The sequence below is a fragment of the Peromyscus eremicus genome, chromosome 1 (genome assembly GCF_949786415.1).
Source record: "Peromyscus eremicus chromosome 1, PerEre_H2_v1, whole genome shotgun sequence".
Lineage (NCBI taxonomy): Eukaryota > Metazoa > Chordata > Mammalia > Rodentia > Cricetidae > Peromyscus > Peromyscus eremicus.
In genome coordinates this window covers 169401354-169420012 of record NC_081416.1, presented here as the reverse complement: position 1 = coordinate 169420012, position 18659 = coordinate 169401354, and the positions used below count along the sequence as shown (strand labels likewise).

The following is an 18659-nucleotide window of genomic DNA, read 5'->3' as shown; positions in this document are numbered from 1 at the left end:
GGGTGGGAGGAGAGGGCTGTGACAAAATACCCGACAGAGATAACTTTAGGAAAGTTTTTTGGGGGGTATCACCGCTTGAAAGGCATGCTGGGAACAGCTGTTTGGGGCGTATGTAAATACAGTTTCACATCTGGTGGCTGGTCCAAGAAGCAGAAAAAGCCAGAACAGAAGCGAAGGTCTGCCCTCGAGACCCCACTTCCAGCGTTTCAGTAACTTGGGGTCAAATGTTTAATACATGATTCTGGGGTCATTTCCTGTCTAGTCCATACTGTGCCAAACAAGAATCCATGGTACAGTATGGAGCATCTTGTTACTGCCAGGCGAACAAAATTCACCGTCAGCCTGTACTGTCAGAAAGGATAATTGATTGACTCTAGAAAGCACAGTGCAAATAAAACGTAAGACAAAGTCCCAGAAGACAGGACCCCTCTGGGGAGGACAGATACTAACCATAAGACAATATCAAGTCTATACTGCAGATGGCAGTACTGAGTGCTTTCTGTTTTGTCTGCTTTTGTCTGCACCGGGGATTGGACCCAGGACCTGTGCAGGACAGGAAAGTATTCTAACACATAGCGCTAACCACAAAGTAGGTTTTTATATTTTGGCTGTTCCCTAGTTTTAAAGGCTGTTAGGGTTCCTGTCCCAAACAGAAACTTCCATCTCAACAGTTTCAAAAGTACATTCCCCCGTTTACTAAAATATATCCAGTATCTTATAAGTACTCGGCACTAGGTTTATGCCAATTCAGCAGCACTTTTCCTTTATAATGAACACTTCCAAAAGGCCCTGGTACTTCATCCTTCCCCAAGTTCTTATGACACTTCAAAAAGGTCATGGTTGCATGATTAAAAGAACTCACACAATAGTTATACTTTCTTTTGAAAAATGATTAAAAGAATTCACACAACAGGCCAGTGAGATGGTCCAGTGGGCAAAGATGCTTGCCACCAAGCCTGACATCCTGAGTTTGATCCCTGGTTCCCCGGACTGTGGAAAGAGGGAATTGGCTCCCGAAAGACGTGCTCTGCTCTCCACACATAATGCTATGGCATGCCTCCACTGGTATGTGTGTGTCCCCAAACACACTACACTGTTTTTGAGATTAAGTTTTACTTTGTGTGTATGAACTCTTTGCCTACATACATGTTGGATCCTTTGCAAGAGCAACAAGTGCTCTTCACTACTGAGCCACCTCCAAACCCACACTAAACTATTTTAAAATGGAATGCAAAGCCAAAAAGAATGCACAGGATACGAGTCCTTTAAAACATTATTTTATAGACCGTTTTTCCTGAACGGATTCCCTGATGTTTTTACCATCTCTGGTGCTCTTGGAAGACCTATCACTGCTGTGGATTCTGTGATGAATTAGAAGATTTGACCGCCAACCAAAGCTCTTACCACAAACCTCACACTTGTAAGGTTTCTCCCCTGTGTGAACTCTCTGATGAGACTGTAGTTGTGAAGAGCGGCTGAAGACTTTCCCACACACATCACATTTGTACGGCTTCTCCCCAGTGTGGACTCGAAGATGGACTTGAAGATTGGAATTCAGGGTATAGCCTTTACCACACACAGTACATACGTATGATTTTTCTCCGGTGTGTATGCCCTGATGGGCCTGAAGACTTGAAGGTCGACTAAATTCTTTCCCACAGTCCACACACTTATAGGGTTTTTCTCCCGTGTGGACTCTCTGATGAATGTAAAGATTGGAGCTACAAATGAAGCTCTTCCCGCACTCCTCACATTTGTACGGCTTCTCTCCTGTATGTACTCTCTGATGGGACCGAAGATGTGAATTCCGACTGAAACTCTTGCCGCATTCGTCACATTTGAATGGTTTCTCCCCAGTGTGGAGTCTCTGATGGTCCTGAAGATGAGAGGCCTGACTGAAGGCGCTCCCACACGCCTCACAAGCATACGGTCTCTCCCTGGTGTGGACTTTGAAATGAACATTAAGTGCTGATCTACAACGGAAAAATTTTCCGCATCGCTCACATTCGTATGGTTTCACTGCTGTGTGGACCTTCTGATGGCTGTGTGGATGTGGATTATGACTGGCCCCCTGATGTCTTTCTCCCATGCGATCTCCTTGACAAACACAACCATCTGTGCTATTATGGATGCCTTTCTCACATTCAACCCATGTGCAAGACCTCTCTCCTGGGTGTGATGGCTGGTGAGGGTCACAGCTGGAGACATCAGTCACAGCCTCTTTAGACCGGTCATTTTTCTGTCCAGTGTGAATCGTTCTATTCTGGTCAAATGGCGCCATCTTTACGTGCTCTCTCCCACAACCACTGGGGCTGTAAGAATCTTTACTTTTGTGTACTCTGTGATCATTGTGGGAATGTGAAATCCTACTTGCAGAGTCAACATCCTGTTTACTCCGACCCCGTTCACTTCTGGTGGAAATCTGTTGATATCCATTCTTAGGACTCTGTGGCTCACTCAGGACAATTTTCTGCCAAGAACCCTGGGTTCTCAACATTGGAAGTGGGAGTCTTCCAGTACCAATGGGCACCTTTAATTTATGACTCTGCACATAGTTCTCATCTTCAGAAATGACCTGGCAGGAAGAATCATCCTGTAACTGAGTAGTATTCACCATGGAGTCTTGACACCTGGTTAAGTTGTCTATGACCCGCTGCCAGATTTGCCAGCAGGAAAGGGCTTCATGTGACCCTCCATCTTGGACAGCCCTTAACTCACTCTGATTGTTAATTCCTATAAAGACAGGGAATAAGACTAGTGAAAACTTCACACTTCAGGATTTCACACTCAGGTCACAACACTAGACTTCAATGCAACTCAAGATGATTCTTCAGCGTATCTTTTTTTATCATCAATGAAGTTTTCTGGTTTAAATACTGACAGGAACCAAGATATCATCTACTGAGCTCCCAACTCTTAAAAACCAAGGCTGGAGGGATGGCTCACCAGTTAAGAGCACTGGCCGCGCTTCTAAAGGACCCAGGTTCATTCACGGCAGCTCACAACTGTCTGTAACTCCAGTTGCAGGGGATCTGACACCCTCTTCTAGCCTCCATGGGCACCAGGCATACATGTGGTGTACATAAATATATGCAGACAAAACACCCATACAGAAAAAATAATTTAAATTAAAAAAAAGAGAACTAATAAAAGCCATTTAAAATCAATTACTGACATACTCTCTGAACTTTTTTTCTTTTTAAAATTATGTATCTTTCCTACCACTTGACAGTGTCAACAGGAAGGAACATTTTATGGTGCTTGGTTTTCTAGCCACTACCCAGAACCCTGCCTGGCATGTGTTCCAGCAAAGTACATAGAGGTGGCTTCCCAGTTCACGCTGACTCCAAATCCAAGTCACAGAAACAAGAGCGTTTTAAAGTAAATGCACGAAAGAGATCTGGACCGAAGTGCTGCTGAGAAACTGCAAAGCCGTGTCTGAGGCAGGGGCATAGGGTGGGAGTAGGTCAGTGCTGAGGACAGAATCAAAGGCCGAAGGAAACGCCCGAAACAAAAGGAGGCGTGAAGATATCCCCCAGCGCTCTGAGGCATCTGCTTTCACCTGAGTTAAGAGTCAAAATTCAGAGGCAATGAAGGCTGTTGTCATTGTGAAAACAAGGAAGCCAGTATTTCGGAGTTAGCCAAGCGTGGTGGTACACACTTTTGATCCCCGGCACACGAGAGGCAAAGGCAGGCAGACCCCTGCAAGTCTGAGGTCAGCCTGGTCTACAGAGTGAGTTCCAGCCAACCAGGGCTATAAAGTGAGTCCCTGTTCTCAAACCAAAGTCTTCCAACTTGATAAATGCAGTATATCAGTGAATTAGAAACTAAAATAGTGGCTTGGTGGTGGTGGCGCACGCCTTTAATCCCAGCACTTGGGAGGCAGAGGCAGGCAGATCTCTGTGAGTTCAAGCCCAGCCTGGTCTACAAAGCGAGATCCAGGACAGGCGCAAAGCTACACAGAGAAACCCTGTCTCGAAAAACAAAACAAAACAAAAAAAAAAAAAAAAAGAAAAAAAACTTGAGGAAATAGGTGACAGACTACCAGAGAACCACCACAAGCAGTAACGGCATCACTAAATGTCTACTGAATATATATAATATATATATATATATATTATACATAGAATATATGAAATATATTTTACATACACATAAAATCATAATATATGTAATGTATTGCATATATTATTATATACATAATAATGTATATAATTTCCCCCATACGTTTGTTGGGCTAACAATGGAATATTAATTTCTTACTGTTGATGTGAACTTTGGAAGAAACTAATGGAATGCAGCTGGGCAAATCTTTTAAAGGTGAGGGTCACTCTGGCTACTTTCTTAGACTCCCTTCTCTGATATAAGGAATAAGGAGACAGACTTACTCTTCCTACAGATAAATCTGAAGAACTAATCATAAGAATTCTCATGGGAAACATTTCCCGGATGACAACTTGGTAGTGGAGCACCTGTCTGGCATGCACGAGGCCCGAGGTTCGATCCCAGTGCTGAGGGTGGGAGTGGTGAAAACCTATTTAAACGTGATTTCCTATAACTGCTCACACCACGTCACAGAGAAATCTTACTCAGGCTCGTCATCTCCATAGAACTACAAGTTCTTTAAGACTGCGTGAGTCAACCTGTACAAAGCCACACTCCGGAGAAGTCAAAACGAGGCTAGGGATTAATGTGAAGACAGATCCACAAGACTGTCGCAGTAACCTAGGAACAAGGCTGGACGTTTGGGCAGCATGCCAGCATTAACAGGACAGTGAGCAGCAGGTCCTGTGGCTGAGCCACGTAAGACTGGGCCTAAATGTCTCCCCCTCTGGGTTGCCCTATTCATTAGAGGCTTCACTTCCCTTTCCACGTGTGATTTATCTCATTTGAGAAGTTGATGCTCTGTGAACACGCAAAATCACAGATGTAAAAGGGGCACGCTAGAGCGAAAATGCACTGGAAACTTCAGTTGCAACCAAATCGTCATCAATACCGTGAAAATAGTGTCTTTCAAACTTACAGCAGTCCAGTGAAGAGATACCATTTATTTTGTGACCCTCCCACCATAAACATACACTGCAAAAACAAAGTTTGACCTACTTTCAGCTCCCATCTACAGTTATCAAGTCTCTCCTACACCTACTCGTGCACCTAGCCAGCTTTCCCTACAACGTGTATTATTTTCACTAAGGAAGGCTGCTGTTTTCTACTATTTCATTAATTACCAGTACAGGTGCTGGACAGATGGTCCAGTGGTTAAGGTGCTTGCTGCTCTTCCAAAGGACCAGAATTCAGTTTCCAGCACCCACCACTGCCTAACTCCAGCCCCAGGGGATCCAATGCCCCCTTTTCTGACCTCTGAGGACTCCCACACCAAAGTCTCTCTCTCTCTCTCTCTCTCTCTCTCTCTCTCTCTCTCTCTCTCTCTCTCTCTCACACACACACACACACACACACACACACACAAATAATAAAAATAAATATCTTTTAAAACATCATCAGTATAAGGGCTGGAGAGATGGGACAGCAGTTAAGAGTGCTTGCTGCCTTCCAGAGGACCCCAAGTTCAGTTCCCAGCACCCACATCCTGTGGCTCACAACTACCCATAACTACTGATACCCTCTTCTAGCCTCGGAGGGTACCCACACTCATGTACACACACAGACTCATGTACACACACACAGGACAAATAAGATGTAATAATTTTTAAGAATAATAAAATGGCCAGGCGGTAGTGGCGCACGCCTTTAATCCCAGCACTCGGGAGGCAGAGCCAGGCCGATCTCTGTGAGTTCGAGGCCAGCCTGGGCTACAAAGTGAGTTCCAGGAAAGGCGCAAAGCTATACAGAGAAACCCTGTCTCAAAAATAAATAAATAAATAAATAACAAAATGTGGGGCTAGAGAGGCAACTTGGTTGTTAAGAGCACTGGCTGGTCTTCCAGAGGACCCAGGTTGAGTTCTCAGCACCCACATGGTGAGAGCTCACAACCATCTGTGACTCCACATCCAAAGGATGTTTTCAAGACAGGAAACATCTCCTCTCTGCTCACAGGAATGAACAAAGTCCGGAAACCATGTGAGAGCCCCAAAGCTTCCCAACTCCAAAGTCACAAGGATATGTGCCAGAGAACATCCATCCTCACCCACTGAGAGCAGGTTCTGAAAATTCTCCACCATCACCTCTTGGTACAGTTTCCTCTGGGCGGGGTCCAGGAGCCTCAACTCCTCCTCACTGAAGGCCACAGCCACATCTTTGAATGTCACCGTCTCCTACAACAAGCAAAAGCGACCTCAATCTTACAACTAACTGCGGTTAGCAACGTTGAAACAGTCTATCCTGAGGGAAGTTCAGAAAGACTCAGGAAGTTCTAAAATGAGGCTCCTTGAGATTCCAGAAGTAAACAACTCATAAGTCTCAGGAAGTCCTTGAAACTGACCAGAAGCACAAAGTCCCTCTGGGCACAGGGCTATATGAGCAGTAAGGACTGCTGAGGGGACTCAGATCAGCAGTTTCCTGGAAGGGACTCTTCTACCTATTGAGGTGTCTGCAAGTCATACATAAAGTTTCAGGGTGACCTTTCTGTGACACATCATGCTCCTGGGAGTAACCCCAATAAGTTCACTGATTCACCAACTTGGACTTGGGCGATATTGTTACTAGAGTCTGTTGTGGATTCCCTACTTGGAGTGAGTAGACGTTTGTTTGTGTCTCCCCAGGAAAAGGGTCAACACCAATGTCCACTAGACATACAACAGCCCTGAAAAGCCAAGGAGGGGTTAAACTTACAGGGAGGGGCAAAGAAAGAGGTGTCTGACGTGTCCTAAGGACCTCAAGTGCTTTTGTACATCCTGTTTTTAAAATCTCATTTGTTCAGTGTGTGTGTGTGTGTGTGTGTGTGTGTGTGTGTGTGTGTCACACAGGAGTACATGTGACACTGTGCTCGTGTGAAAGAGAGTGACCTGTGGAAGTTGGTTCTCTGCTTCCACCATGTGGGTCCTGGGGATCAAACTTAGGTCACTGGGCTTGGAGGCACGCACCTTGACCCCTGTGCCGTCTGGTCTGCCTTCAAGTGCTTTGAGTCTCTTTACAAGAGAAAACCCCTCCAGCACGAGGATCACCTAGGTACTCTGATGGCGGAAAATGGCAAATTCTATTTACCTTGTGTGTGCTCATCTTTTTCTCGCTCCTTCCAGGAGGTGCAGAGCCTAAGAAGGCAGAAATAGGAAAAGAGAAGAGGTCAGAGGACACTGAGCCAGCGTGCCACCGACCACACGGCTGACCCGTGTCAGACGGTCAGGTCATGTTCCTCGTGGCTCGTGGTTAGAGGAAGGCAGAGATGCTGCGTAGGACGGGACGTACGCCTTTCAGGAGCACATCCCAGAACAGTTCGCCCAATCACAACAGTAGATTTTCTTATACTAGTTTTTGCAATTTTCTGTAAGCTTTAAAGTATAAGAAAAATTTTAATAATCAGAAATTGTCACAGTGACCACTGGTAATAAAGGTGATGACGGTGCCCAGGGAATGCTAATCCACAGTAACCAGTAGTCAGTCTTCTCATTCCTGGAGGAAGTACTCCAGTACAAGAGAAGGCAAGGAATCCACTCCCTAGAGCATACAGGGAATGCATCCAGAATTCTAATTTGACCCTACACATCTACCTACCCCTGGGATTCTGTAGTAAGGCATGACTGTTGATAGTATTTATTGTTTAATCCCAGCACTGGGGGGGGGGGGGGAAGCAGGCGGATCTCTTTGAGTTCAAGGCCAGCCTGGTCCACAGAGAGAGTTCCAGAACAGTCAGGACTACACAGAGAAACCCTGTCTGGAAAAAAAAAAAATTATTGATCAAGGGAAAAAAAAAGGTCTCAGGACTGGATAGAATTACAGTGTTTCCGGCTCCATTTTATCTGTGCTACGAGGCACGGTGAACTTTCTAGGCCTGAATTTTCAGATGAGACCCTTCCCTGGACTGTTTACATTTGACCTGTGAGGGAACCACACAGGTCAAATGTAATGTAAAAGGTAAAAGGTAAAATTCCGCCGGGCAGTGGTGGCACACGCCTTTAATCCCAGCACTCGGGAGGCAGAGCCAGGCGGATCTCTGTGAGTTCGAGGCCAGCCTGGACTACCAAGTGAGTTCCAGGAAAGGCGCAAAGCTATACAGAGAAACTCTGTCTCGAAAAAACCAGAAAAAAAGAAAAAAGAAAAAAGGTAAAATTCCTGTATCTGCAGGAATTCAGTTAGGTGGGCGGGGCTTGAGCATGGGCGGGGCTCCCCAGGTGAGGCCAGGGCTGCCAGCCAGTTCATGGTGAGTTTCTGAACTGCTGCAGGGGACAACCAGTCCCCAGGAACAGAGCAGCCACTAAACAGAAACTTACCCAAGAAAACCTGACAGAACCAGAGTCATTGTTCCATTTACATGCTAAGGTAGTACAATTTTTCGCTTTACATAATTCTGTATTTTCCGACATTTCCATGTCTGTAAGGTAAACATTATTTGGGAAAACTGGAATAGATAAAAAAACACTTTTTGAAAAACCTAACACAAGGGACTGGGGAGATGGCTTAATTGGTAGATCTGGGCAAGCATGGGGACCGAGTTCCATCTCAAGAATGCATTTTATTTTAAAAGGGAGTGGGTGTACAGGGGGCTGAATGCCAGTGGCACAAGTCTGTGCCAGTGCTGGGAAGGGCAGCTAATGGCATTATCTCTTGCTTGTTGGCTAGCTAGCCAGCTTCACCTAACTGGGCAAGCTCAAGGCCCACAAGGTGATTCAGTGGTAAAGGCGCTTGCCACCAAACCAGACTGAGTTTGAGCCCCAGGACCCACGTGGGGCAGGTGTGCAGCATCTACCCCAAGTGGTTTCCTAATCCCCACCTGCACACCGAAACTCTCGTGCCCCACCCCCCAAGTAAATGTTAAATGACAAAAAGGGGACAGCTCGGGGAAAGCCAGCCTACACACACACACACACACACACACACACACACACACACAAACACACACACACACACACACACACACACACACAAATATACAAACCCTGCTCTCAAGATCCCTATTTTCACATCACAGTTCTAACCTATTTTTACATGATAACTGTCCAGTTTCCTCGGCAAGCTTGGACCAAAAAGACTATGCAATCAGTGTGGGTTTGCACATGCTAGCTTCTGAAGCCAGCCGCCCGACTCGGTGGCTTCCTTGTATTACAATCACTCCCAAGTGTACGACCCTACACATCCTCCAGCGTCATCTTACTCACGTGGGGCTCCGCGGGGTGCTTTTGGGGAAGTCAGGGCTGCGGAGAAACAGAAAATAGCAAAATTACAAAATTTCATCTCCAACTCGTGGTTCGTGCCCCAGTACCTGCAGCCAGCTCCTTCCTGTAAGGGTCATAGGTGGGGACAGCCCTGAGCTTGCTAGCTCACAGAGGCTGTGAACTGGACTATTACAGTGGTCTCCACGAGACCCACGTGCCAGGCAGTTTTAAGCATTTTAAGATCCATTTTTTTCCACCTCTAAACATTCTATTAGGAAATCTAACTTCTCTTTTGTAGAACAGCCAGTAAACGCAGAGGGACCCGCTAAAGCCGCAGAAGCAGAGCAGGCTGTGGGGCAGGAGAGGGAGATGCAGGAGGGAGAGGGGGCTGCAGGCAGGGAGGAGCTCGGGAGGGGGGCTGCAGTGGAGAGGGGGCTGCAGTGGAGAGGGGGCTGCAAGGCGGGGAGGAGCTCGGGAGGGGGGCTGCAGTGAAGAGGGGGCTGCAGTGGAGAGGAGGCTGCCGGCGGGGAGGGGAGACTGCAGGCGGGGAGTGGGGGCTGCAGGCGGGGAGAGGGGGCTGCAGGCGGGGGAGGGGGGCTGCAGGCGGGGAGACTGCAGGAAGGGAGGGGAGACTGCAGGCAGGGAGCGAGGGCTGCAGGCGGGGAGGGGGCTGCAGGCGGGGAGGGGGCTGCAGACGGGGAGGGGGCTGCAGGCGGGGAGGGGGCTGCAGACGGGGAGGGGGCTGCAGGCGGGCAGAGAGGGCTGCAGGTGGGCAGAGAGGGACTGCTGGCAGGGAGGGGGGGCTGTAGAAGCGGCTAGCACCAGGGGCCCGCAGACTGGGGGACGCCCCCTCCCGTGGGATGCCAGGCTCCTTACCTTTCAAGCCTCGCTCCTTCCTTATCTCCCCAAATGCAGGAACTGACGATCTCAAGCGCACCTAGGGGACGTTCTAGGGGTTCCTGGCTAAAATAACTCAAACCCAGGGGGACAGACAGCTAACAAGCCAACCCGAAGCGGGTGAGTTCCCAGAATTCCGCGTGGAGAAACTGGTTCTGGCTGGGTGGTAACGGAAGTGAGGATGCAGGGGCACAGAAGGCGTCCCAGAATGCTAGAGGACGAGGACCGCCCTCCTCTATCGAATTTCCTTCTCGGTTTTCATTTCTCATGCTCCCTAAGAAAGTCCCGGGTAAGGTCTTTACATGATAGTGTGTGTACCTTGAGAGATGACTTAGTGGGGAGGGCACTGTTATTAGAGTCCGCGGGTCCCAGCACTCACAAGGGAGCCCAAAACTGCTAACTCCAGTTCCAGAGGACGCGTCGCCTTCTTCTGGCCTCTGCCTGCACGTGATGCCCAGACACAATGCAAAACGGCAAAACATCCATACAAATAAAACCTTTTTGTTGTTGTTTTGTTCTTGTTTTTGTTTTTCGAGACAGGGTTTCTCTGTGTAGTTTTGGTGCCTGTCCTGGAACTCACTCTGTAGACCAGGCTGGCCTCGAACTCCCAGAGATCCGCCTGGCTCTCCCTTCTGAGTGCTGGGATTAAAGGTGTGTACCACCGCTGCCCGGCTCAAATAAATTTTTTTTAAACTAAAAATGTACAAAACAAAACAGACCCTATTTATTTATTGGTGTGTTCATACATGTGTGTGAACATTCTACTGCAGGAGGGAGGAAGTCATGGGACAACTTCCAGGAGGAAATTCTCTCCTTGCTCCCTTGTCAGGCTAGGTAGCAGTTGTCAGGCTAGGTAGCAGGGGCCTTTCCCCGCTGAGCCATCTTGCCAGCCCTTGACAGCAAAGGCCACGCACATGAAAATAACCAACTTTCAAAAATGGGCCAGGATTCAAACATAGTTCAGCAATTTAAATAGGAATATGACTAGCAAACAAGGGCATGTTATGGTGGTATTGTGTTCCCCAAAATATTGTGTACCCTAATAAACTTATCTAGGGGTCAGAGAACAGAACAGCCACTAGATGTAGAGGCCAGAAAATGGTGGCACACACGCCTTTAATCCTATGACTTGGGAGGCAGAGATCCGCCTGGATCTCTTTCAAAGCCACACTGGAAACAGTCAGGCATGGTGACTCACGCCTTTAATCCCAGGAAGTGATGGCAGGGAGCAAAAAGGTATATAAGGCGTGAGGACCAGGAACTAGCCTGGGTAAGCCTGGTTAAGCTTTCAGGCTTTCGAGAAGCAGTTCAGCTGAGATCTATTTGGATGAGGACTCAGAAGCTTCCAGTCTGAGGAAACAGGATCAGCTGAGGAACTGGCAAGGTGACGTGGCTGTGGCTTGTTCTGCTTCTCTGATCTTCCAGCATTCACCCCAATACCTTGCTCCAGGTTTATTTTCATTAATAAGACCTTTTAAGATTCATGCTACAACATGTAGAGATAATTTTTAAAGAAAAGAAATGGATATAATCAAAATGAGCCAGCACCATAAACTTGTGAGAGGCAAAAAAAAAAAGGGGGGGGGACAAAACCAAAAGAAAATGCTAATATCCCAAGTGCTGGTGAGGAGAACTGAACTATCACACAGTGATGGGGAGAATGCAAAATGGACAGCTGTGTTTAAAAGCTCTGGTTTTAGTAACAATTAAATATTCTTTTTACCATTAATCAACATAGTAATAATTCTGAATCTGAATGAAGGCAAAGGAAACCATGATACAGGACATGGTTTTCAATTGTTTATAGCTGCTTCCCCCCACCCCATTACCAAACCTGGAAACCCAAACAAATGTGGTATATCCATACAAAAGAATACTATTTAGCAAAGAAAAGGAATGACTGAGGCCTGGGGATTGGGGGGCAGTGGTAAAACACTCACTTCTGTGTGGAGCTGGAGGCATGGGTGCAATCTCTAGCAACCCCCACCCAGGATACACACAAAATGGATGAATTAAGGAGTTATACAAGCGGGAGAAGCTAGATGCAACAGGCCACACGGGACAGGATGACATTTATGATATTTTGGAAAAAGCGAAGGATACAGACAGAACAGGATCAGTGGTTGTCAAGGGCAGAGGTGGGAGAAGAACTCATCGAGGATGCTGAAACTTAACTGCCATAGTGGGGGCTGCCCCACAGGAAACATCTGCCAAACCCACAATGATACAACAAAGTGTCTACTGTGTCCAATTCCGTTCAAGTCCTTTCACTGAGATTCCATAGTGACCTCTTACCTCACTGAATATTGTTTCCTCAATAAACTGAGAGGTCAGACTCCATGTACAAAAGCATCCTGCGCCTATACGAGCCCTGAGAATGGACGTAACATAGCTGCAGTTCAGAAACCATAGTGCTTGTTGGCACTGAAGGTGGAACTGACTGGAAACGGCCGTGAGGCACATTTCTGTTTACTAGAAACATCATTTCCAGCTATGTTGATGACCACAGAAGCGTAAACATTTGTCAAAATTCAGGAAGCAATAAAATTGAGATGTGTGCATGTGTGACTACATATAAATATATTTCAATGAAGGCCGAGCATGTCAAAAAGCTGGCCACAGCCCACTGATTTCCCAAGCCACGAACGCATGAAGACCTTCAACTTGATAGATACTTGTCCACAGGCTCCACAGGGTTGGGAAAATTGGCCTGTGTGTATAACTTAAATGTCCTTCAAGCCTCCTAGGAATAATTTTACAGAAACTTTAGTCAGAGATAGATTGAATAAAAAATGTCAAATGACTGCTTTTCTCAAAGCTAACTTAAGAGTTACTGAAGGCATATGATGTCTCAGGCACTGCTCGGGAATATAGGTACACAGTGTAGGTATACACCTCAAGCGTTTACTGTTTATCAGGAAGAAATGTATTTCAAAACAATTTCAATAAGTGATACTTTATTAATAAAAGCAAATTTGCATAGTAATGCTGTGGAACACTTTTCTATAAGAGGAGCTATTTGGATGTTTAAAATCACACTGGCCGGGACACAACACAATCTGCAGCTAACTGGTTTGATACTTAAGTATGAAGGATGAGAATAGGAAGATACTGTAAGTAAACTATTATGCTTCTGCAAGAGCAGAAACTGTGCGTACAGTAGAAAGCACTGCAATTCCTAACAGACAACGTCGGCCCTGAGCAGAGGGACTTCACGCAGCACCTGTGGGCAGTGTGTGGTGACAGGTGAGGTCAGGGCTCATGCTGGGTGTTCGGAGAAAGGTAACAGTAAAGTCACACAGTCGCAGCTTGGGTTAGAGCTGCCAGAAAGCCCTCAGATTTACTGCCTGTGGAATTGGGAGTTTCGGGTCACTGGATATGTAGAAAGCTTGTAGTGTATGTAAATACCGTGTGGCCACCACATTCGGTTATGCAGCCCCACATGAGGTGGTGACTAGCAGCTTAAGAAACTCTGCTCCTGTCAAAAGGATCTTGTCCTTTCAGTCCTAAGATGTTTAGATACCTCCAGATCACACTCGACTTTCCTGCAGTTACTGTCTCAGCTTGTTAAAGGTCAAAGTTCTGAATGAAGTCTGCATGGCTCCAACGTACAGGCTTCCTTGTTCTGTGGTCTCCCTATCATTGTTAAAATATTGACCCTCTTGTGATCCAACTCCTTTGTCTCCCATGACGCTTCTGAGAACTGGAACATTTCGGCTTCCTTCTGAAATATCAGAGCATAAAACCTTATAGAGTTTGTTTCCTGGGTGAGTCCTCTGGTGCAGGGAAATCCCTGTGACCCTCATCCTCAGCATGGGCTCGCTGGTGAACCAGGAGACCGGAGCTCCAGGTGAACCCTTTCCCACAAACCCCACACTTGTATGGTTTCTCTCCAGTGTGGACCCTGTGGTGTGCTTTGAGGTATGAGCTCCAACTGAAGACTTTCCCACACTCCTCACACTTGTACGGTTTCTCTCCAGTGTGGACCCTGTGGTGGTCTTGGAGGTAGGACCTCTGCCGGAAGCGTTTTCCACACACGTTACATGGGTATGGTTTTTCTCCTGTGTGGACTCCACGGTGAGCTAGAAAATTGGATGCCCGACAGAAACCTTTTCCACACTCCTCACATTGATAGGGTCTTTCTCCAGTGTGGGACCTCTGGTGGGCTTGCAGGTGTGACTCTACACTGAAGCCCTTCCCACACTCTGCACACTGATACGGTTTCTCCTCACTGTGGACTCTCTGATGCACTTGGAGAATCGAGACTCGACTGAAGGATTTCCCACACTTCTCACATTTATAGGGTTTCTCTCCTGTGTGGATTCTACAATGAACGTTCAGATCTGAACTCCGGCTGAATCCCTTCCCACACGTGTTACATTTGTAGGGTTTCTCCCCAGTGTGGGTTCTCTGGTGGGCCAGGAGAAGAGAGGCCTGGCTGAAACCCTTCCCACACGCCTCACAGATGTAGGGTTTCTCTCCCGTGTGGACTCTTAAATGATTGTTAAATTCTGAGCTGTGACAGAAACTCTTCCAACAAGCACTGCACTGATAGGGCTTGTTTCCAGTGTGGCCTCGCTGGTGGTCCAGAAGCGTTGAGGCCCGAGTGAAGCCCTTCCCACACTCCTCACATTTATACGGCTTCTCTCCGGTGTGGCTTACCTGGTGGGCTTGAAGGCTCGATAGCCGGGAGAAGGAGTTGTCACATTTTTCACATCTGTACTTCCTCTCTCCTGCGTGGGCTTTCCCGTTCCCCTCAAGATGAGAGTCCCAGCTAGAGTCTTTCTCCTCTTGGTGAGGTTCTTCACCACTGTTCATGCCACAGTGGAGTTGCAGCTGTGAATTCTGACTGGAAAGTTTACTGAACTCCGCTTCTTCGCTCTGGACAGCATCCTGTTTCCCCAACACAGAGCCAGTTCCTCCAGTGTGCCCCCTGCAGTCTCGACCCTGGGTTAACTCCCTTGTAACTTGTTGCCAGATTCGTGAGCAGAAAAGCTCCTCCTGTGGCAGGTGCCTCCATCCTGCCTCCTGAAGTGACTCCACCTCATTTAGATTCCTGGCTCCTAAAAGCATAAAGGGAATTCAGAGAGAGGTAGGGCACGTGGGTGCTCTGGTGGCTGCTGTTGGGGTTATGTAGTTAAGCCCACAGCCTAAGGCTTCACTGAACCAGAGAATGGTCCCCCTTCCCTTGAACATGCTGTGTCCTGTCTTCTCACCTACACGCCCTAGAACCCGGGGCAGTGCAACAGGTCCCATTCACCACATAACAATGAGAATCATCAAGAACCCTGGAAAGCATCACAGATGAATGGTAAGTTCAAATTTTTCTTATCTCTAGAGCAAGACAAGTATTTCCATCAGGAAAAAAACAAACAAACAACCAGCTTTTTTTTTTTTTTTTTGCCAGGTGTAGTGGCGCACACCTTTAATCCCAGCATTTGGGAGGCAGAGGCAGGCTGATCCCTATGAGTTCAAGACCAGCGTCGTCTGAGAAACCCTGTCTCAGGAAAAAAATATATATATAAATAAATAAATAAATAAAGGAGGAAAGAAAAGGAGACAGGAAGTCAGAAAAAACAAAAGGTAAACAGCCAGTCACTGACGATCCCCATACCCCTGGATCATGCAACCTGCCCATCTTACTATAGAGATGGTCTTGCCTTGCAAAGGGAAGACCACAAAATCCTGTTGATTTTTTTTTTTTTTTTTTTTTTGAGACAGGGTTTTATGCATCCCAGGCTGGTCTTGAACTCACTGCACTAACAATGATGACCTTGAACTCCCAATCTTCCTGCCTCCACCTCATGAGTGCTGTTTTGTTGTTGTTGTTTTGTTTTTTTGAGACAGGGTTTCTCTGCGTAGTTTTGGTGCCTGTCCTGGAACTCACTCTGTAGACCAGGCTGGCCTCGAACTCACAGAGATCCACCTGGCTCTGCCTCCCGAGTGCTGGGATTAGAGGTGTGCGCCACCACCGCCCAGTGAGTGCTGGTTTATACCAGGACTCCACACATTTTGTTTGTTCAGGACTGGGGAGTGAACCGAGGACTCTGCACGTGCTAGGCAAGCCTTCTACCACTGAGCTACATCCTTGGCCCTTTTTCACGGTTTCAGACAGGCTATCAAATTTCCTCTGCTTTGCTTTGAAAATGCCTTCTGAGTAGCTGAGATTACAGGGTTGGGAATTAGGTCTGGCTACATCTCTAGCATCTTTTTTTTTTTTTTTTTTTTTTTTAATTCAAAACATAGTTTTAAGATGGGAATTGAGCAGCATCTGGGATGCAAAGGCAAGAGGCTAACGCAAGTTGGAAGCCAGTCTGGACCTGTGAAGGGTTACACAGTGAAGACAATAACCAACAAGCTGAGCGTGATGGCGGGGCCTGTAATTCCAGCACTTAGGAGGTGGGAGAATCACAAGTTCAAGGCCAGCCTCAGCTGCATAGTGCGTCTGAGGCCAGTCTGGACTACTAAGACCATGTCTCAAAAAACAAAAGCAAACAACAGAAAAAGGGAAATTATGTTATTGGGAAAAAGAAAAATTTAGCTGCCACTAAAGATTTACATGGACTGGAGAGATGGCTCAATAGTTAAGAGCACTGGCTGCTCTTCTGGAGGACCAGAGTTCAATTCCCAGCACCTGCATGGCAGCCCACAACCATCTAACTCCAGTCCCAGGGGATCTGATGTCCTCTTCTGACTTCTGCTGGTACTGGACATGCATGTGGTGCACAGACATACACACGGGCAGGCAAACAATAAGGTTTACATGACTAGTATACCTTTTCAACTACTTCAACCCTTTTCTGGATGCAGAAACACGAGAACAAACAATGTATATGTAGGGTGATGGAGCATGGCATCATTTCCTTTCTTTGACTTAATCACCATATTTATTTAATAAGCATTTCCTCTTACATTTGTCCCTAAAGTTTTGTCTTTTTGTTTTTTAAATGACCTTCAGGGGCTTGGAGAGGTGGTTCAGAGGTTAAGAGCACTGGCTGCTTTTTCGGAAGACCTGGGTTTGATTCCCTCCACCTACATGGCTGCTCACAGCCATCTGTAACTCCAGTTCCTGGGGAAGCTGATGCCCCCTTCTGGCCTCAGGGGGCACTGCATGCACCTGGCGCACACACATACATGCAAGCCAAACAACCAAGCACATTAAATAATAAAACATTTTTTAAAAGGACCTTCAAGGAGCTGGAGAGATGACTGACAGCTAAGAGTGTGTTTTGCCTTTGCAGAGGACGTAAGATCAATACCCAGCACCACACTGGCAGCTTACAGCCAACTAACTCCAGCAACAAGGGCACTGACCTCAGGTGCACATACCCTCACACATAAACATACTTTCAAATAACAAAGAAACTTTAAAATTGACCTTCAAAAGAAACTTAAAAAAAAAAAAAAAAGACTACGCTCCTGAGAATTTTTTAACCAAAACAATACATCCTCCACACAATTCTACCATGGCCAACTGTGCTCTGTTATACAGACAGGGATTTAGCACATGACCTCTGTCAGTACGAAAACACAGGGTCTCAGTATGTATTCCTTGTTGGCCTGGAACCTGGTAGTAGATCAGGCTAGCCTCCGACTCACAGAAAGCCATAGTGTGCATCACCACACCCAGGCAAGGCTACCTCGGAGGTGTCACCAGAGGGTCACTCCAGTGTTAGAAGCTGCTAATGGGGCCATCAGGATGACCACCAAGGCACCTCCAGAGGAGCTCAGAAAGGAAAGACGACAAATCACGTTGCAGAAATGGTCCTTGGGCCTTCTGTCCTCTCTCCCTATGTGTTTAAAACATTTCCGTGTTTAAAAAGCCAGCAGACTCAGGAAAAATGTCATGTCAGGAAACCAACAGGGAACACGATGGAGGCCGGGAAAACGTCCTGCTTGGGTGCACCAATGCTTCACACTGAAGCCTGGGGTCCCAGGACTTTAAAGTACATTCAGTGGCCGGCGCTTGAGCAAAATATGTGTGTGTGTGTGTGTGTTAATTGTGTGCATGTGCATCTGAGCAATAAATACAGGCAAGGCCTTGTATGTGCTAAGCACAGCTGTCCTGCTAACACCCCAGCCCTTAAGATGTATTCTTCACTCAGCCTAGTATATAACAAGTTCTAGGTCAGCCAGGGCTACATAGTGAGATCCTATCTCAAGGAGGAAAAAAAAGGATTTATTACTATATACATCAAAAATAAAAATAAAAGCATGTATGGGATGTAATGATTCTTCAGTTAAACAGCTGAATTGTTTAAGTGAAAAATTCTTAGTATTGGCACACCCTGGAAAAGATAAGGTGTGTCCACTGAGTTTTTTAAGTATACAGTTTGTCATTTCTGCACAAATACTGAAAAGTACCATTTCTGAATGTGGTATTCTTGTGTCTTCTAGGACAGGTATCAGATTTGGGGAGAACAATTAATCCCTTCCGATCAGGCTGTGTTTCTCACTCTGTAAGGCATCAACTGGCCCCTTATTTAAACTGAA

At 46.6% G+C, this 18659-nt stretch overlaps 1 protein-coding gene across 5 annotated transcripts in view; it reads right to left on the bottom strand.

Moving 5' to 3' along the window:
• Nucleotides 1–1261: 1261 nt before the first annotated feature.
• Nucleotides 1262–18659, bottom strand: part of LOC131925161 (zinc finger protein 226-like) — a 25090-nt gene continuing 7692 nt past the window's right edge. For 2 of the 5 annotated variants that reach the window (XM_059280447.1, XM_059280454.1), the window contains one exon: nt 11843–15229. In XM_059280447.1, coding sequence (XP_059136430.1) covers nt 13914–15229 — 1316 coding nt within the window. In that variant the 3' untranslated portion in view covers nt 11843–13913. Of the gene's footprint in view, nt 2734–6148; nt 6276–7164; nt 15230–18659 lie in introns of those variants that run through there. The other 3 variants (XM_059280441.1, XM_059280463.1, XM_059280471.1) reach the window with 3 other exon arrangements.